The 21,229-nt window shown below is 36.6% G+C and overlaps 2 protein-coding genes across 16 annotated transcripts in view; one reads left to right on the forward strand and one right to left on the reverse strand.

The window, feature by feature from the left end:
* Positions 1–10,410, forward strand: part of LOC110827556 (RNA-binding protein 24-like) — a 130,412-nt gene extending 120,002 nt beyond the window's left edge. Inside the window, exons 8-9 of one of the 4 annotated variants that reach the window (XR_015535893.1) lie at positions 265–8,441; positions 9,128–10,410. The gene's annotated coding sequence lies outside the window, so the exon portion shown is untranslated. Of the gene's footprint in view, positions 1–264 lie in introns of all 4 variants that reach the window. The other 3 variants (XR_002542391.2, XR_002542392.2, XR_002542393.2) reach the window with 3 other exon arrangements.
* nompC (no mechanoreceptor potential C) overlaps positions 1–21,229 on the reverse strand; it is a 77,803-nt gene that overhangs the window by 15,568 nt on the left and 41,006 nt on the right. For 8 of the 12 annotated variants that reach the window (XM_087351688.1, XM_087351687.1, XM_087351693.1 and 5 more), the window contains 16 exons: positions 18,059–18,255; positions 17,880–17,978; positions 15,360–15,453; positions 14,807–15,015; positions 13,581–13,838; positions 12,425–12,795; positions 11,778–12,024; positions 10,701–10,907; positions 9,602–9,746; positions 9,120–9,319; positions 8,262–8,459; positions 7,182–7,388; positions 6,088–6,219; positions 5,576–5,782; positions 2,822–3,063; positions 630–933 (listed from right to left, as the gene is read on the reverse strand). In XM_087351688.1, the coding sequence (XP_087207814.1) occupies positions 630–933; positions 2,822–3,063; positions 5,576–5,782; positions 6,088–6,219; positions 7,182–7,388; positions 8,262–8,459; positions 9,120–9,319; positions 9,602–9,746; positions 10,701–10,907; positions 11,778–12,024; positions 12,425–12,795; positions 13,581–13,838; positions 14,807–15,015; positions 15,360–15,453; positions 17,880–17,978; positions 18,059–18,255 (3,317 nt within the window). Of the gene's footprint in view, positions 1–629; positions 934–2,821; positions 3,064–5,575; positions 5,783–6,087; positions 6,220–7,181; positions 7,389–8,261; positions 8,460–9,119; positions 9,320–9,601; positions 9,747–10,700; positions 10,908–11,777; positions 12,025–12,424; positions 12,796–13,580; positions 13,839–14,806; positions 15,016–15,359; positions 15,454–17,879; positions 17,979–18,058; positions 18,256–18,770; positions 18,877–19,045; positions 19,129–19,456; positions 19,667–21,229 lie in introns of those variants that run through there. The other 4 variants (XM_087351697.1, XM_087351698.1, XM_087351695.1 and 1 more) reach the window with 4 other exon arrangements.

Consider the following 21,229-nt stretch of genomic DNA (forward strand, 5'->3'; position numbering starts at 1 on the left):
TAAAATTACAAAAAACTTAGTCAGGTTAGTCAGTATCCTGGCTGGGATTTTAATCTAGGACCTACCAAATACAATGTATAAGTGCCAACTACCTGACTATGGCATTCATAAACACACCTAAAAATGTTTTGAGAAATATTCTGTATATACCAAGAATTACAAACATGGTGGTGGTAGGGAACTGTCTTGCAAATTTAGCATGGTTGCTTAGTGGCTTTCTTCTTATTATCATTCCATTATTAATTAGATTCTGCACTTTTATAGATGCTTGAAGACCCAGATTGCCATGGGAGACACTCTATGTGAAAGTGTTACGAGAATACTGCAAGTTATTTACCATGGCTTCCCTGAGATACAATTTGTGGTCCAAGGGATGATAACCTTATTAATTCACTGGCAGCTTGCCAATTAAAAAACCAAAGATTTTAACACTTTCATTTTCATACACCATTTTAATGTTGATATTATGAATTTTAAGAAGCCAATGCTTTATTAACATTTTGAATTTCAAGCTTTAAAACTAATTCCATATTGAATGTACTGTAGTAGTTAATTACGATTGAAGTTACCATCTGAAGATGACCGAAAAATGCTAAAACATTAAATAATATGGCATGAACTATACATACCTTCATTAGGTTGCCAATGATGATGGCCCATGGACCAAACAAATGATGAAATGAGAGGAAGTCAAGGATCTGCACACAGGCGAATAGGAACGACAAGGAAAACAGTTGGTTGCGCACGTACATCACTGTGGGCCAGTATTTTTTTTCCAGAACGCCAGTCATTGCAAAGCTGTGGATACCCACACCAAATATTCCAAAGAGGAGTACACAGAGTTTGATCCAGCCTAGGCCAGTCTTGTCACTAGGATTTGTCAATTCAAACAAGAGTAGGCCCGACAACCATACCAGTAGTACATATTCATACCTGAAAATTATAAATTTAAAATGTATAATATTTTATGTGATTAATTTAAAGGGCAAGTGAGAATTATAGCACTTACAGAGGTTGTACTAAATCCAAACAAAATGCAAGTTTGGAAATTACAATTAAACAGTATTCTTTATTTATTTAAGATATATATGGTTTGGTCCATGAACCATCATCACTGTCCATTGTCCATGGAAATTTCAACATCTGGTGCCAACAAGAAAAAAGGTATACCTTAACAAATGTGCATGTCAACAACATCCTCTGGAAAGTTATATACACACATGCATGTGCACATTCAATAATAATAATAATAATAATCCCAAAACCACTTAAAAATATTTGAAACACGATCAAAAAGTGACATAAAATTTATGAAGATTACATAAAATTAACAATAATACACTGCAATGAGTTCATATGCCTTTCTATTCTAATTTTTGTAATTTGTGAGTATGTGTTGTATACATTCAACACTAGATGGAGCACCTACACCACTTCACGTTGATAGGTTCTCCAATTTTCTTGGCAGACAGACTTCTCCATAAGTCATACACATTCATAACGGTATAACTTAATTTGCTTGCTGATGCCAGATGTAATTTCACATATGAACACTGTTGATAGTCCATAAAATGTGTATGTACATTTGGAAGCCACACCATGAAGTTAGTCAGAAATGCTATTCATTGACACACTAACTAATTCTAGTTACACTGTAATCTTCAGTAGTTATTATTTACCTGATCAATAAACAAATGCATACAACTAATACATTTCACATGCCTGTAGATTCAGAATCTATTTATGTTATGTAAATTGTTAATTTACATGTAGTAAATCGTCATCAGTACTTTACTGTTACTGGTATGTTTAATTGCATTTTTTAAATTTTATGTTGGAACTTGAAGATTCATCACCTTCAGCCAACTTAAACCAGCTTATATTTTGGGTCCAAGCTCTTTAGTCCTGTGGGATGAGGCATGGGGAGAGAGGCGGTGAAATAAGGAAAAGCAATATCGGAGGCAATGCTTTTCTGGTGTACACAACTAATAGCCACCCTGAAATAAGCCTCGAAAATGAGAAGCCAGCATATGCACTGTGACAAAGACAGAATCTGCCCTCAGGAAATTATATTCCTATCTGGCAATACTGACACATACTAAAAGAAAATGCCACATATTTTGCAAGCAGAACAAAGATGAATTCAGTCAATGCTTTCATTCTGAATAATATATTTCCTTCTCTCTGCCACACCCACATCACAGTTTTTGCGTTCCTTCCAAGGCAATAGAGCTAAGTCCCAGACTATATAGTGAGTATGTTTCCTATATAAATATCCCAATGGAATTGTAAAAACTGGTCTTGACAACAAAAGAATAATCTGTGAGTATCCTATAGATTGTCTTATAAAAATACATTCACAAAATAATTTTAATATTTCAAAATGAGTGCCTCAAAATTATCACAAAACATCAAAACAGATAAACTACACGTTGTCATACAAGTTATAAAATTTTTATGGAAGTGAAAATGAAGACTGGTTTTCTTGGTTATGGCATTCTGTAGACTATCAGATGGTTACTATTGTTTTGGAAAAACATATTGAAACATATTGCTTCCACCTTTCGGATAGAAGTTGCAGTGAAGATGGACGCAATGTGTCCCTCTGAAATGTTGGTAACCACACACAAAACTGCATCTTTACCCACACAACAACAATCCCCACATGTTGTCTTTTGGTAATGTTTCACAGCTATGAGAGTAGCTTAAATTATGTGAATGACAGCTATCTCTGTTTTCAAAGTATGTCCGTTGGCTTACAAGAATTGAATATTAACATCATAAAGAGAAATATGCTATCATAAAGTGATATTTTACATACCAGTAAGGTAGCAGCTTTGGTCGCACTGTTGGATAGACCGGAGTGACACCTGTGAGCATGAGGAACACCATAAGGTATATGTGTGAAGTGAGGTATGACATGAACTTTATGATGGGAACCTTGTAGTACTTGTGACCAAGTGGAAGCGTGAATGTCACCCACACTGGGGGGCAGAAGATGAATGCAAAGAACAAAAGCATTGTCCTCCATGCTGCCCAGTTCAGGTTACCCTGCCAAAGTTCCTAGTTAACAAACAGAACAAAGCAAGAACATCATGAAAATTATTCATTAATATTCCAAAGATGAGATTTGGCAGTAGGAGGTACCTAGTAACAATTTAAAGCAGAATCTTCACATTTATTTAATTAACAGGTTTAAAGTTGACTCAAATGCACAAGTTATAACTGTCAATGTATTAAACAGTTCAAATCAATATGAAAAACTACATTTAAAGCAAAAGCAGAAAGGCATATTGCAATGAAGTATGTATATTGCACTGTAACCTTTGAGATTTTACTACTCTAACAAAGCACAAAGTTCATTATTGTGTAATATCATATATCAATAGAGTATAGTCTTAACCTTTATTATACAGGAACAGGGAATTTGAATCCCCGTACCAAGGGGCTGCTGGCCAGACTTCAACTCTGGAGATTAATGGTTTAGTAGCTTGCTACTATGACAGTGACTCATGACTGATGAAGGTTAATAAAAAATATTAATTTAATTATAAGTAATTTATTATGTGAATAGCAGGCAATTTAAAAACATTATATGTTGTTTTTATGTATTTAACAGAACAGAAAATTAATAACTCATAATTTGTACCATTTGGTGCAAAATAATTTTAACTGCAAATTTTTACCTAAATGGGGAGAAACCACATCTGGATTAAATATTAGAGAATCAAAAAGAATATTTATGTTTGAAGAGCTAGGACAGCAACATGTAGGAGGGCACAATCAAATGCACATCTAGCATAGATGAGGAAAGAATAAATGCTTATAGAATTCTGGTAAGAAAATCTTTCGGAAAATTGTCACTTAGAAGACTGAGAAAGAGACTGGAGGATAACATTAAGATGGAGCTTAGGGAAATGGGTTGTGACTAAGAGGTGGATGGAACTAGCTCAGGATTTTATCTAATGGTGAACTTTGAAATTAGCAGTTCAGCTCATAACCATCAGATAGCAACATAGTTATAACAAAAGATTATAAATACAGGATTATTCATAATGGTTCATACAAATTCTGTGAAAAGTTATATAATATATGTCAATGACTTACATGTCTAATATTGTTTATACAACAGAAAAACTTAAATTGCACTGTAACTTACAGAATCCCAATATGAGCCCCATGTGTTGACCAACAAACATCAAAATGATAATCCATTTCTTGTCACACATTTGTTAGGATGTCACCATCAGTGTTCTCCACAGCAGCCATGTCTGAATGCTGGAGTTCCTGTAATGTCGTCAGTAACGGCCCAGTACACCTGATCCTTTGTAAAACCCCATAAGATGAAATTAAGAGCTATCAGATCTGGGTATCATGGGGGTCAAGAAATTTGATCCCCAGGTCCCATTCATTATCCATTTTCCTACTGATACAATCTGAGTGTTCCAGATGGCAGCAAGGCATACTAGGAACTAAGTCACGTTTCTCAGATTTCCATATGGTATGAAAGAAGTATTATGTTAATATGAGCCAGGGTAGCTAAGTCAGTAATGTCTGACTATGGACTGGACAACTGACCAGATGTGACCTATCCAGCTTCCTATCCAATGGGTAGTGGGGGTCCTTTCCCCAGGGATAAAGTGCAGCTGGGATGTGGTGCTGACCACTCACCCCATAAAGTGTTGAGGTCAAGAATATGCAAAAGCTATACCGATTCTCTCCCCAAGTGCTTGCATGGTATGAGGCAGGACAGCTTTATTTTATTACATTAATACATAATTCATTGGAAGTTATGAAGACTTTGAAATTGTATGAATCATTATGAATGTATACATATTTTCTATGAAATATTCTTCTGTGTTCAGGACAGTTGCAGAAGTCTGTGCTAATGATGTTAAATCTTTGGCCTCTATCTCTTCGCAGCTGTTTAGAGTTGAAGCATATACATGGAAATAACATTGACCTTTTGGTCTGTTTCCCAGCTTTTGAATACTGAAGGTGAAAAGTAGTAGATGTTTTGTACAAACATATAGTACAGTCATATATATAAATTTATTTATAAGTTTCACTGTGTTCTGGATTCAAATGGAGAAATTTAGAGGAAAGGAGAAATCATATCTTCTGAATCTGTACAGATTCTCTAAAGGAAAATGCCAATGAGTGATTCATTAAGGTAAGAAAAATTCTGTCAGCATAAGGACAACCAATCATTTGAAGACAGAAATAGAGCCAGCTCCAAAAATGTGCACATCAAACATACCTCAAACAATGGATTATGTCCAACGTAGTACTAGAATATGTATCTGTACACTTTCATTTTTATTTTAATGTTCTTACAAAGAATTATTTTGCAGAACTGAAATTGTTGCACACACAATATTTTAGTTGGGCATCAAAAGTATACTTTTTCTAATGCAGACAGACTGTAAGGCAGTCATTCTTCTCAAATCATGATGTTAAATTAAAATAACATTTATTCACATAAATTTTACAAAGAAATTTAAATGTTAATCATTTCTGTACCCCTATGTGTTTATAAAGTTTCAACAAATTCACATCTAGGTCCTGCACTTACCTGCAGGTATCTCTGCACCACAGTGTGCGCAATGACCTCCTTCTGCTCATTTTCAATAAGAACATCCAAGAATTCTACATTTTGACGATCAGTGGCCGTGAGGATGCGCCCTGCTGAGTCAGCTCCTGCTGCCAGTGCCAGCAATTCTGTTGCCATGGTCTCACATTGCTTCCCAGCAGCTATAAGGTCCTTGGCTCGTTCCTTCTCCTGAACTCATATGCAAGTGGAAAATCAGAATTATTTACTGCTACTGGGTGAGAGTATACAGACTCATCATTTAATGTCCATGAAGAACTTAATGTAAAATGTAAAAGCAATGGTAAATTTGTCCCAAGTGTATGGACTGGATTCAACTATCTTAAGATGACCAGTCATATGATATTAAGGATATGGTAATGGAACGTTTGGGTTCCATAAAATGCAGGAAATTTCTTTATCAACTGAGTGACCACTGGCTTCTGAAGACAGATTCTGTCTCATGGAGTTAGTTCATCAACTTAATTGTGACTTACCTTTGTTGAGAGAACTACATAAATGTTGGAAAGCTTTGCTGCAGTATCGACAGGTGCAGGAGAGACAAGAATGAAGTCCTCAATTGGCTTGTTATTGTGTGCCTTGCTGACCACCATCAGGTTGTAAACAAACTGTACAGAGCAACTGATTGAAACTTTCAGATGGAAGACAATTACACACAGTGATATTCTGACAAAATATTTAATGGCAGTGATGGTGCAACTTTGTTTTTCTCTTGGCTTAGATGAATTTGGAAGCAAACCTTTTTAATAAAATGATACTGCCAAACCATTTTCACCTAACAGTTCTATTACTTTATTTGAAGCTAATACTAATCTTATGTATTAACTACTATTGATGACAGTTTTCTCTCAAGGAAGCACATTCTCCATCATCATAAGTGTCTTAAATAATCTCAGTTCAGTGATTTAAATGCCAGTTTTTAGTTCTTTCTTCAGAAAAATCTTCATCTATCATAATACAAATTACAATGGCTCAAAACATGTATCAGTTTTTGACATACATTTGATTTTAACATTTTCTTGTGTTAGTCTTTGTTTGACTATGCCTACTTGACTCATAGAACTAAACTTGTAGGTAAATTCCTGACAAGCATGCCTCAGAAGATATGATTACAGAGATTTCTCAACTGTAGTGCTTTGTACCATGGAGTAACTAATGAATTCAACAAGAAATCAGTAGACAGTCATCTTCAGACTCACCACCGCTAAAACCTCAAATCCTAAACAATGAGAAATTAACTTCACATAAATAAACATGTGTATGCACCTACAGTGACTACTGAGTTATACAAAAGTCTAAGGCTGGGGCCACATGACTGTACAAAGCACATCGTGACGTCCGTCATAGAATTATGAAGGGGCAAGATCACAGAAAGCAACGGCTTCTTCCGGCTCCATTGGGGCAACTGACGCATCACACTGCGCTCGTGTGGTGACCTCACCTACATCTGTACAAAAGTATGTCCGTTGCAACGGACATACTTTGTACGGTCATGTGGCCAGGGTCTAAAGTGGATTACTAAACGTGGTATATTCCTAAAGCATTTTGAAAACCTATGTTTACAGCTCACCCTTTTGTCTTCCATAAGACTATAGGTGTCATGTTCTTTTGTCATGAGATACTTCAGTACTTCATTATGACTCTCTGAAGCAGCAAACCAAATTGGGGCACTGCCAAAGTTGGTTTCTGCCTTTGGAGATGCTCCAGACTCTACCAGTAACTTCACCACATCTAGAAAACCTGCTCGTGCAGCACAATGCAGTGGCGTCCAACCATTCTGTAACACCACATATTACAGCTTTGTCAGCATAACACAGCACTCATTGGGTCTCAGTAACCCAGTATATATGCATATGATACGATAGTATTCACCTTAGTGGAATTAAATATTTAAAGAGCTATGTGCAAATAACTGGATGGAATTAAATTGTCTGTTTTTGTTCTTCTGTGCTTGTTGCTGTTAAAATGGCCATATTTTAAAAAGGTATAAACATTTTGTATTATAACAAAAAAACATGTTGAAGATTTATGGTACATACATGGTTTAATTAATGAAAATGGGTAGAAGAAGGCATTATGGTATAGTTTCACAAATTATAAGTCCCGCACCATAGCCGCGCAGTCTGAGGCATCATGCTTCGGACCGGCGATATGGAATGCGCGCTGGTTCGAGTCTTGGGGAAAAAGAAATTTTCTCATGAGCTTTCGACCAGTGTATGGGACCGGTGCCATCCCAGCATCGTGAGGAAATTGGAGAGCTACAATAAATAGCGTAATCCGGTCATTTAAACTAGCAATGGCTGGGGGTTCGTCGTGCTGACCACACGTCACCCTATATCTGGTTGGATGATCGTTCACCTCTGCTTAGGCATGTGAACGTGAGGCCAGCAGGCAAGCTAGTCATATTTGGCTCTCTGGAGCTGTTACGCCACAGATTTATTTATTTATTTTTCACAAATTATAATCTTCAAGCTTTTGATGAAGAAACAAGAATACACAAGTATTTGAAATTAATAGCAGCAGCCATTTCTCCAGCTGATTCACACATAACCTGATACTGCTCCCAGCTGAGAACATAATTTTCCTCATCCCAGAACAAATGGACTTCTTGTAGCAGGTAGAGAATGGTACTTTCATACCTTAGACTTGCCTTATCAGTTGCATTTATCTCTGCCCCTTGACCTAACAGCACCTCACACATCTGATAGCGGCCATGTTGAGCTGCTATATGGAGACCAGTCTTGCCATGCTTGTCACCACTGTGAAGCAGTTCTGCAGATCGACTCAGAAGTAGACCAACAACAGTTATGTGGCCACCAAAGCATGCCAGGTGCAGTGGGTTGTAACCCTGCAAAATACTTTATGTCACATCTCTAATAATGTACATATTTTAACTTGGCTACTTTCCTGCAAAAGAAAACAAAACTATGTAAATGGGACACCAAAAATAAGATCACATGCGAACCAAGGGCATATTCACCTCTCCAGTCTCAGAACATTATGGCATACCAGTTACAACTCCCATTTTATATTTGGAATGTGAGTCAAAACTTCTGTTAAAAGGAAGGGTATTTTATCTTAATGGTTTCCTTTAATCCCTTAAAGCAAATGTTGATACAGTAACTTAAAATTGGCCACATAAATACCCTTTTCAGATCACCATTAATAGTTTTATATATTTTATATTAGATAAAGTGTTTCTTACACAACAGCATGCTATATAATTTTGATACATTCAAAACATCTGTATAGAAGTAACAAAATAGTTCTAAATAAATTTCCCGAAAAACTTTTATACAGGTATGTGTTCAATATCTAATAAGTAAAATATTTTGGCTGTTATGTGCTGACATTTCACAGCTATCAAAGTATCTATGGTAATAATAAACCGGAATAAAGGAATTAATTAATCAATCAATCCATTCATCCTTCAGTCTAAATAACTGGCAGCATATAACATGTGTATGGATTCTCTAAAGGTATGTAATACATAGAAAACTGTGTATACATTTTCAGTAGTGGCTGCTTCCACTTGAACACCAGCAGAGTTTAGCAGCAAACGGACAACATTTTCATTGCCTGAATAGGCAGCCAAGTGGAGAGGTGTCATGCCAGATTCATTTCCAAGCTCTCCCACTAAACTGGCTCCAGATGGTGGATCAGACTTCACAGTGGCTGGGACATGCTGAAGCAACTCTCGCACAGTATCTACAACATGATTTACATATTCATCAACTCAGTTGACAAAAGATGGTTCTAAAGCTTTTCTGTTTCTAATTTAGTTTTCTTCCTCCATTGTTTATCAAACCTCCTACTTATGCTTAGGTTTCTCAAGTTGTTTCCTCCTTTGATGTTTTTGGGTCATAATTTTTTACAAATTTCCTGTTTGTCCCTTGAATCGTATAGACCCTTGCCATTTGACTCATCTTGTTGTAGCATAATGGTTAAGATATATTTGCTGAACATATCCTTGCATTAAGATGTACAAACCAGCTTGTCCAAAGTAAGCTGCAACATGGAGAGCCGTGACACCTAGCTTCTTGCTGGAGATGCGCAGAGACTGGGAAGATCTCATCACTTCCAGAACTTGACCATGGCCATTTTGTGCAGCCAGGTGGAGTGCTGTGAACCCTGCCTGCAAGAACAGTGTTCACAGTTAGAGTGTAGTAGAAGGCTAAAACATCATATTCACCTCAACATAATTCCTGATCCATAAAGGCATTAAATTTTGTGTTCTTTCACAAAGTGCATAAAAATTAATGTAAATGGTGAAGTATTGTCTGATTTTTCACAAGTTCCATCTCTAGAACTATGTGAAGAAAACTGATTAAATTTGGTATCTGTATCTACACTAAAAATTATCGTGTGAATTTAACTGCGGTTCACACCAGCCCAATGTAATTTTACTTTATATGAAGCTCAAATTGAATTTATAGATTTACTCAGAAATGACTCATCATGGAAGAAACTAAATACGTGACATATAATACAGGCCTTATTAACATCTGTAACTTTTATTTAAATATTTTTGATATGCTACATATTCACTGAAACACAACGAAAAATAATTTTGGACTCTCAGCAGTGTAGCGTAATTAGCATTACAAAAATAATTTGTATCTGCAATAAATAAACATTATTTATTAACAGTGAGGTTTACAGAATACCAAAGAATGTGTATAGAAAATATGTACACTCCACTGGAGTAAAACTTTATGTTGTTACTGTGTATACAATCTGATTATGTATTATAATTTATTGTAATATAATAAATTATAGTAAGCATTGCTTTAAGTTAACAGGCTGAAGAGATATGATGTAATATTCTGACAAATACATGAACATGGTACATTCAAAGTCTATTGTCTAATAGTGAAGCATGAAGATCTCCAAATCACACTTCATTTGGATGCATCTAGACTTTTCTTATTTGACTTAGTTGCTGTGATTGTAAATTACATACCTGTCTAGTATACAAACTTTAAGTTTCTTCAATACTCAGTTTACATCCTGCAGTCCACGACTAACACTAAATAAATCTTTCATTCCAACCCAGGATGCAGGAACCTGTGAACCTTACTGTTCTTACCTTATTTTCATCTGTACACGAAGCACCAGCACGGACGAGTGCCTTCACCACATCTGCATGTCCACCTTCAGCAGCCAGCTGGAGTGGGGTAGCCTCAGTTATACGGTTTCGAGCTGATATAACACCTTGCCTGTCAAACTTCATCAGCTCCTCAATCACACGTATAGAACCCTGCATTGCTGCAATGTGTGCACATGAATTTCCATCCTGAAATAAGCACCAAAATGTTAATCGTCATCACTGAAAACAGCCAGTGTAATTGTTTCCACTCTAAACCTGAACATACTAATTTTCTGCATCTTTAGTTTCTTTCTTTGTGTGAACACCAAAACTTTCATGTTATAAACATTAAGGTTAATGTTTGAATTAAAATGGAAACTGAAGTGAAAAGACAGTTCAATTTTTCTTGCTATATCTGACAAAATACCACTGAAGGTGACTAAGTGATTCTTTGCTTAGTTAACAACATAGTTTTAACAGCAAAATAATTAGTAAAACAAGTAAAAACAGTTAGTAGGTAAGGATTTGAAAAAAGATGGTTATAGCTTGTTACGATGTACTATCCCAATAATCACCTGAAATGACTGAAGGAAGCTATAAAATGTGTCAGTTAGAATAGCCTAATTTACTAGCCTACTCCATGGTAATGAATGGCTGACTTTTGTTAGCATAATGTGAACGTTGAGGCCCAATAAAAACTGATAATTTTCTGAACAGCTGAATAACTAGAAAGATATTGAATAAAAGCTCTTAACCACAGACTGATTATTTATTCTATTTAATTACGCTTTTTCAAACAGATTATGTAATGTCAAATGGTATGATAAACTGTAGAAGATGTAGAAGATGCCTTGGGCATATTTTAAAATATCATAATCCCCCCCCCCCCCTCAATGTTTTCCTAAGGAACACCAATAGCATTCTCAGTTAGAAATGCCAGTCTCGAGGCTGAGATTAACAGAAACCTCACATATATGACGCAAGAGTGCTAACAACTTAATAATGACATTCAGTTGCATTGGTCATATAATAGAGGGTCTGATTAACAAGCTGGCATTCAATGCTGAGGTTGCTCACCTTCGTGCATGCCATCACAAGGGAGGGATGCTGCTGGAGGAACAGTTGAGCAACTTCAGCATAGTTGTTCATGGCTGCAGCATGAATGGGTTTCTGTCCACCGTCATCTGTGGCATCAATGTCTGCTCCCAGCTCCAGAAGTAATCGACAAACCTCCAGTTGTCCTGCCGCTGATGCCAAGTGTAGTGGAGTCTGCTTTTTTAGCGTCAGCACATCAATCACTGCATTGTGGTCTTGGACCAGGAACCTGTGTCACATAAGAATTGTAATTACTTTTTTAATTTTATTGTGGTCTTGGACAAGGAAAAAAAATGCACTGAAATGCTGGCCATGACATTTGTCAACAGATCATTTGATAGACCTAGGTATAGATGGTAGGTTAATATTAGAATGGATCTGGAGATAAAGTTATGAAGACGTGAACTGGAATAAATAGAGTCAGGAAAGAGTCCAGTTCAGAATTTTGATGATAAATTTGAGCCTTCATATACCATAACATGACATTTGACAGCTGGCTAATTAACAACAGACTGCTCAAGTATTAGCTTGTACAATGGAATTAGAAAGTTAGAAGTTAGGTTCGTGGCCAGTTAGTTTGATTAAGTTATTAATATGTTCTAAAAGGATGTCAATATTGTCTGACATACCTGACCAGGTGGGCATAGCCATTGAGAGCCGCAAGATGAAGTGCTGTGCGACCAACTCGAGACTTGCTGTTAATGAATGCTTTGTGAGTGAGCAGGGCATCGCACACCTGAAGATACCCTCTATCAGCAGCAAGATGGAGGGCTGAACGACCCTCATTATCAAACACATCTACTCTGGCGTGGTTGTTTAGCAAAGTGTTCACCATCTCCATGTGGCCAGAGTGGCAGGCAATCAACAGGGGTGTCCAGCCTATTGAATTCTGTCTGTTCAAGGCCTTCTGCACCTCTGTCTGGCCCAAATGGGAGAGCATCTCTACCAGCACATCATTGTTGCCTGCCAAGGCTACATAATGAAAAGGTGTCTCCTGTGCCTGCAAGCAGAATGTGACATTCCACCATACTCTTAAAATTACCACATTCCATTGCATAATGCAAAATCATATTTTAAGACATTTATAATAAAAGAACTTGGGCATGTGATTTACATAAGCACTGGTCTTCTAGATTGTGACAGTATAAAATATTACAGGTATTTGTACCCTAAAGATGGAAGCAGTTCAGTTAACATTTATTAGTTATCTAAAACTGGCTCATTATATAAAGAATTAGAATATTCCATTAAATATGTTAATTTAAATACGTTTTGATAACAAAATGCAAGGAAAAATAATTGCTAACTCTGTAATGTTATTATGTCTGCAACAAAAACCCTATGTTTGCAATGAATAAACACTAAAGCCAAAAATATATGCATTACAGCAAATAACACATTTTAAATACACGTGCTCTTTCTTTCTTTCTTTCTTTCGCTCATCCTCTTTTACCCGTAGGTGTCGATTTTTTTATTTATTCATTTTGATCTACTTGGACAATGGTAGGACTTCTTGGATGAGTGATCAGCCCAACGCAGGGCCTCTACCTATACAAATACAGAAAGACGCGGACAAACATCCATGCCTTGAGTGAGACTCGAACCCACGGTCCCAGCGGCCAGTCGCACGAGGTCCATGCATCAGACCGCGTGGCCACTGCGGCCAACAAATATATGTGCTCCACAGGAGTAAATTTCTACTCATGTTCCTCCTCACACATTACGTATTTTAAAGGGAAATGCCATCATGCTGAATTCCACAGCCTAGTGCAGCAGCTGTTTTACCTGCTTAGTTGCCTGGTTCACATCAGCTCCATCACCTAGCAGAAGTTTCATAACCTCCTTGTCACTTAAAGGCTCTTCCACCTCATCCTTAGTGATCTGAGCCGCATAGTGGAGTGCGCCAGCACCCTCATCATTTACAGCATTCACGTAATTCTTTGCCGCCTCAGCACCTTTCTTATCACGAACAAATGTGATCAGATGACGAACAACATCTGCATGACAGCTACGACATGCCAGATGCAATGGGGTTTCTCCACTCTGTAAAAAGTCCCTGTATAAAACATCTATCAAAAAGTATATTTAATATACACTACATTTTCAAACTTTGCTCTATGCCTGTATTCAGGTGATAAGTTGTGATTATTGCTGTTCGGATAACAAAACCAAGGAGTATTACGGAGGTGAACATGCAGCATAACGAAATGTGAAATTCATACAGAAATGTATAAATAAAACTTGAAGAGACTATACCATTTGACAACCTTAACATGGAAGATTAATATCAAGGTGGTTCTTAAGAAATATGATGTAATAATTTTTAATCTGTAAAAGGTGGCAAATTTCTTGACTGGCTGAGCAATGATTCACTTCTCAAGAAGGACTCTGCTATGAACCCTTTGAGCGTTAAACTTGAAAGCTAATAATTCTGGGTTAGATCTTCACCATTAGTGTAAAAAAATGGTTAGTGGGAGGAGGTAAAGGAAAACTCTATAAACAGAAAGATGGAAACAGAGTCAACTATTGAAACCTTATGACGGAGGCAGTATGACCTCTGAAACGTTGGTAAACATCAACCAGACTACACAGCGCAACAACCCAAAAGACAGAAATCTTCATACTCATCGCAGTGAAAACCTCAAATCATACATAATATGAAAACACCTTGCATTAAGCCATCTAACATTGATTTTGCAGTCATAATATTGCCCATGATGCATGTTGATGCTGGCAGTGAAAGCTAGGTTGATATGTACTACAAAATTTATTAAAGCTGTGAAAAGATATTACATTTATAAAAATATACTCTTAAAATTTTATTCTACTTATCTGAGTAATTATTAATTTTCAGCACTGAAGGTACTGAAGTGCAGATACATGTCAGCATTAATGGGTACACACTTAGAGGACTATGAAGATGGTGTGACAAATCTGAAATAAGACTTAAAGTTTGGCACAGGAATTAAGTTGAAAAATCCAGGAAGACAAGAAAATAAACTCATCATTACCTTCGATTTTCGAAGTGGGTCTCCACCATCATCCATGAGGAGCATCAGAGTTATTAAATTTCCATGCTTTGCCGCAACATGGACAGGTGTCTGACCATCATCTGTCTTTATGTTGGGGCCTGCACCAGATTTAAGGAGCATGAGGGCACACCTGTCCCCATCCTTCACACGTGCAGCAATATGCAGTGGTGTTTCACGTAGCTTTCCGCCTAGTTACATAAGATAGATATCAGCTTCCAGTGTTACACATATTAGTCAGTGACCAGACAGAGCCAATGTTTTAAAAATATAATTGCTGACTTGCTTGAGTCAAATTGATTTCTGCGATGAAGATTATAAACTTGAAAGAGTCATTTAATTAATGGTCTTTGTTAATGCACCTACAAGTGACAGAAAGAAAAAGGAAATGATTTAGGGTCTGCACTTCATGAACTTTTGCAAGGATGTGAATCAGAAACTAAACTTAAAAACCAAAAAATTATATATCTTAAAATGTGTTTAGCAAGCAGGAACAGACTTTCCTAAAACAAATGTTGCAGAATGTAACACTTGCCTGTGACATGAACATCGGCTCCATACCCGAGCAGTGTCTCCACAACAGCTGGTTTGGCTGACTCAACTGCAATGTGGAGTGCTGTGTAGTTGTCCTGCAATATAGAATGTGCAAGAACAGAGAATTTTAAAAGTAGAAAGGCAGAAGAAAAATCTAACTCAACTCCAACATTTATCTATACATGAGTTCCTTTTTTATATATAAACCTTAAATTAATCTCTTTTCAGTTGTGTAATGAATGCTCACTATAGTAAAATTACTCTACAGTAATAACATGCTAAGTTTTATGTTTTCAGCCATGTTCACCAATAACTGAATCACTGTCTATCATTACTCGGTATTACCACATCACAGTTTTAATTGACTGTTTATTTTTTTCCTTTCTAGTATACAGTTAAATACATACATATATGGGTCTGATATATTAACTTTTATGTATTTATCGTCACCACCATCATTGCTGTCATTGTTATATAACAGAGCTGCTGCCTATAATCTACTCACTAGGGATCGGACTAAGCACTGTTTCAGTGGTTCAAACAATGTGACATCATAACTAGAACTAGTTCAAGACAGCTTGAGCGGTGAGCCATCACTATTTCCATTGCTCTTATCCATTTCAATGTGCAACAAAAATAAACACTACATTTTATATATAGTTGGAATGATGACGCTGGTTTTACCAGATGAGAAACAACCATTATGTCAATCATGTTTATAGCATGTGACTGCACTATATTATTTACCAGTAGTCATTCATATGCATGCGTGATAACAGTAATAAATTTATGTTATTAAGATCATAAACAATAAATAATACTAAGATGCATGCCTTTTAACATACACAAGAACACAATACATGAATAGAACAGCAATGAATCATCTCACACGGTAGGTCTATGATGTTGCACTACTACCTACAAAGCAAAATGAATAAAATAAAGCTAACAAAGGATCTGCTCCAATATGAACTGTCTTTAATAACAACAGATACAACATCAACAGTGACACAATGGTTATTGTACCAAATTTAACTGCATTAAACATAAATAATAATACTGTTACAACAATTAACATTGCATAAGTGGAGACATCTTTAAGCATGCCATTCCCTTAGAGAAGATGCTAGTAGTGTTTCTGCATCCACGACGTAGTTACACACACAACTAGCATCTAACCGCTTGAGTCTCAGACTCTTCTGGCTGTAAATGAGTTGCTGTCAAAACTGTGCTTGATCCAGTTGAGACACACTTGAAATTTACTCATAATATAACTGTGTTTGCTCACATGAATGTCTTGAGTAGATCTCCGACTCATACTTTTTACACAGTTCTTAGTCCATATTCTTAAGTTTCAGTTCCCATATGACAAGAGAGGTGAGAAGTATGTTTTATGACATACACAGCAAAATAGTACCTTACAAAAAAACTTCATTGTGACTCACATGTTTCCACTATAGTGCGGAGTGTAGCATGCGGTGATCACTATCAGTACCTTGTGAGATGGTAGCGTAGTCAGTTTCTCTAGTAACATGGCTGTGCAGGAACTATATGTGTATTCAGCAGGCAAAGTGCAAAAACAAGACCAAAATAAAATTTCATAGCTTCCGTTGATGTTTTAAGGTATTTTTTTTCCTGTATAGGTCTCATAGCAACATAATTATAGCAGTTTTAAAACAAATGAAAAACATACAGCATATCAGAAATAAGCACATTTGTAAATCACTATGTCTATCTTTGTGTGTTTAAACACTGACAGATCTATGTTACTCAAAACAGAATAATCATGATAACATTTAGTAAGTGTCGTCTATGTTGAAATTTATTGGATGAGAAAGATGAGATTAGTCAAAATGAGAAAAATAGGTTTATATGGTGACAGCAATCTTTGCTTCGCAAATATTTGTGTACACCGACTACATTAAATTTCATTAAAATCAAATGATTTAGGAGTCAAAAGAGGTTACAGAAGAATATTTATCTGTATTAAAATTCTGACTTTTTTTAATCATCCTACAAATTCTCATCAACAGTGGTGGTAGGTGCATTCCATTAAAACATGTGCTCCTACTTAATACAGTTGTTATTCAGTGTGCTTCCTGAAATTTGTCTGAGAAAGGAATATTCATGTCACAAATATGAAATAATCAAGTCTGAATATCAACAGAGTAAGTGCAAAGTACTCTTTAATGGACCCTGGAAACATACTAAAGCATAATAATTACAACTGAAAGAACATACCACTCAGTAATTATGCAGTATATCATGAATTCTGACAAAAATACATATTTTCTTGAAGTATGTGTTATGTAGTCATCTGTTTTCATCCAGAGGCATGCACCTGTGATAAATTGAATCCTGATGGAAAGGAAAACAGTTTTCATGTCCCGTGGAATTCAATCACAAGGCAGGTTTTTACCTTGTAATAAGCATTTTGTTGAAAAGCACATAAAATTTGAAAGCAATTAAAAAAAAAAAAGACTCAAACTGATGTCAATGCCAAAATTTTGTTCTTACTTACGTTAGTAGTGACATCAACTTTTTCCCCCTTCTGAAGAAGTGTGTTGATGATCCCAACATGACCATACCGCGCGGCGGTATGGATGCTTCTTGCTCCTCCCTGAAACAATATCAGGGTGAAGGATGCATAAAGTTTTCATTGTTGTTGTGTTCCTGCAACCACTGAAATAAAGCAGTTACCTTATTCGGCATGTGTAGGTAGACGCCCTTCTTGAATAACATCATGGCACATTCTGCATGCCCATTAAGGGATGCAATGTGCATGAGTGTGCTGCCATCTTTTGTACGTTCAAAGATAGAGGCCTTATACTTGTCAGCCAAAAGTTCAATTATTGTTGCATGTCCATTCTCTGCTGCTAGATGCATAGGAGTTCGATCTGTGGACACAAGAATATTATCAGTCGATGTGAGATTTTCACAGCGGCGGAAATTTGGATTGTGGTCTTCTGGGTTATGATGCCATAGTCTTCTAGGCAGTTCTGAGTATTTTAGAGGAATGTATTGCCTCCGTCAAGGTAGAAAAGTTCACTGATGTTGCAAGTAATAGGCTGGTAACAAATTTCAAGAGTACATACCATTTTACATAGAATATCACAACTCATATAATCAGTGGCGGTGGCCCCTTAAAAAATACATGTGAGCCATTTAGGTGGTTTTAGTTATTATAATTTAACGATCTAAAACTGATACAAACTGTTAGGATAAGTGATAATGTGACCTAACATTACACAATCAATCTGTCGTCAGCAATACCATTTTGTGGAAGGCCTTTAAAAAAATTCGTTTACTCTCCACAGGCTTTTACCCGAAACTTCCTCAATTCCTTCTTATTTGTTTTCTGTCTCAGAAAAAACCATGGTAATAATATACGGAGAAAAGACAATTCACATACACACAAGTACCGGTTTGAGGCACGCAAGGCCCCTACAGCCGCGAGTACCTGGATCGTCGCCTACTCCGCCCACCCTCTTTGTGCAGCTGCATGTCATCAGTACTTTCAAAGCTTATCTTCACAACCATTAGTGTCCCATTTCCATGGATCAGGCCAAGGGTTATCAACATTTTACGACCTAAAACCACTTTCATCCTTTCTTTTCAAGTCAATTGCCGCCAGGTTATAAAATAGCGAGTGTACTGTACAATTTATTACAACTGCTTCAAACTTACTGTCGCAGATTTATAGACTGGTTGGATGATCGTTCACCTCTGCTTAGGCATGTGAACGTGAGGCCAGCAGTCAAGCTAGTCGGCTTTGGCTCTCTGGAACTGTTACGCCACGGATTTTAATAATTAACTTCTCTTTTTTGTTGGTTTATTTATTTCAGTTATTCACCTAATATCAGATATTTAATTTAGGTAATAACCATTCTTTGATTGTAGAAAGTGATACATTTTTTTATATATGCGGTCCACACAAAATATATGGACGGGCCATGGATTGAAAACCCATGGATTAGACCCTCTGGGTTGTTCTGATTCATAAATGAGAACGATACAGCGAATTCTTTGAGCACTTGATTAAACTCAATGGACAAGACATGGCCTCAACCAACGCCAGAAACAAAAAAGCAGACATACACGTATTTCCATGGCCTAACACTTGAATCCGTCTTCCCTAAATCCCAGCGCTCCTTAGAACACGCGGTCGCTGCGATGGATGACAACTGATAGTAATGAACAATATCACGGCTACATACAAATTGCGTATCACAGTAAAAACGATTCTTTACGATGGTAGACGCTACATTCATCGTCAATCCGTCCTACATAAACACCTGTCTTCTTCCCCTCGATTTATGGCGAACTAATGAGTGGCCTTGGACTTCAGGCAGGGATACTACCAAGCTATGTTTGTAATCTGTGGAATACCGAGTACTGTGAGGAGTGGCGCGCACAGCCTCGGCTCCGCTTCGCTCAGCTCAGAATTAAGAATAAAACCTTTTGGAAAATTTCACCCTTAACGTTGCTTTTTAATCTTTCTTTGACGAATATTTTTATGGAGAAGTAACCTGAACAGAAGTTAATATAGGCCGATGTTATTCGACAATACATATACCCATAGAAAATTTAAAAAAGAACAGGAATTTAAAATAACAATGAAATAAAAGAAAACGTGTAAAATACCTCATTTAAAATAGACTAACATCCACGAACTCGAAATTAACATTTTTTAATTCTGCGGGATATGTGCTTTCTGGCAAACCAAGAAATAAATAATTATGACCAAAGTTTAGTGACTGAAATATCAGTGTATAAAAATAATTTTATGGGGAGTAATAATTAAGAATATAACATTAATTACAACAAAATGTTACTTAATATTATCGTACGTGTAAGAAAATATGGGATAATAGAGAATAAATCTGGCGCATTGTCATAATCGTATATGATGCAGGCACCACGAAATAAAATTTAACACCAAATTATAAAAGTTTTAGAACGATAAAAAGTGTACAAGATAATTTGATAACAATTTCAATTTGAGAATTTTGTCCTACATATAATAATTATTAATTTTAGTAATGTAATATAAGACGTATATTTGGAAGAAAATTGTAATCAGTATTACTGCAATGTAAGCAGGATTAAGAATTTTATTTCTAAATTTCGTAAGTAGCTGTTTCGTTTACACACGGCCGGGGCGTGCCTCTAACCACTGACCCCTATCTAATGCCGAGGCTAAGAATGAGTAGGAGCTATACCTCCTCTCCCCTATGCACCTACATGGCGTATATTGGGACACCTTTACTTTACTTTAAAGTTCTTTTATACATGTGAAGTCAATTGACCTGACTCTGGATATTGTCCTATGGTGGGTTTTAGTGCTGACAGTTGAATAACTATTAACGCCTGAAGGAAAACCCTGAATTACTTACATATGTATCGCCCTCGGTGGACAAGGTTCGCGTGTTCGTCACTGGACCCAAGGTTCGCGGGTTCAATCCCGGCAAGGTAGGTGGATTTTTAAGGGTGATAAAAATCCGTAGCACAACTTCCTTCGGAGGGGAAGTAAAGCGGTTTCATGTAGTAGATTTACGGCATGTAAAAGAACCTTACGAGCATGATACGAGATATTTCGTAAGCAAAATTCAACGGCCATTTCTCACCCACGTCTCCTGATTAACTGCTAGATCACTCACTGCTCATAAATGCACACTTTATGACCAAGAAACTTCCGAAAAGGAGGTGGCGAAAACCCACAACCGGGTTGTAGAGCCAAGAAACAACAACAACAACAACAACAACAACAACAACAACTTAGATGTGTATTTAGTCAGATTTTCCACTTAGTGCATAAATTTACTACGGGGATAATGGATAAAATTTAATATGTCGGCTGTATGTTTTACT

Source organism: Zootermopsis nevadensis, unplaced genomic scaffold, assembly GCF_977971745.1.
Source record: "Zootermopsis nevadensis isolate Lab colony 2312 unplaced genomic scaffold, Znev_1.0 Znev_ptg000020l, whole genome shotgun sequence".
NCBI lineage: Eukaryota > Metazoa > Arthropoda > Insecta > Blattodea > Termopsidae > Zootermopsis > Zootermopsis nevadensis.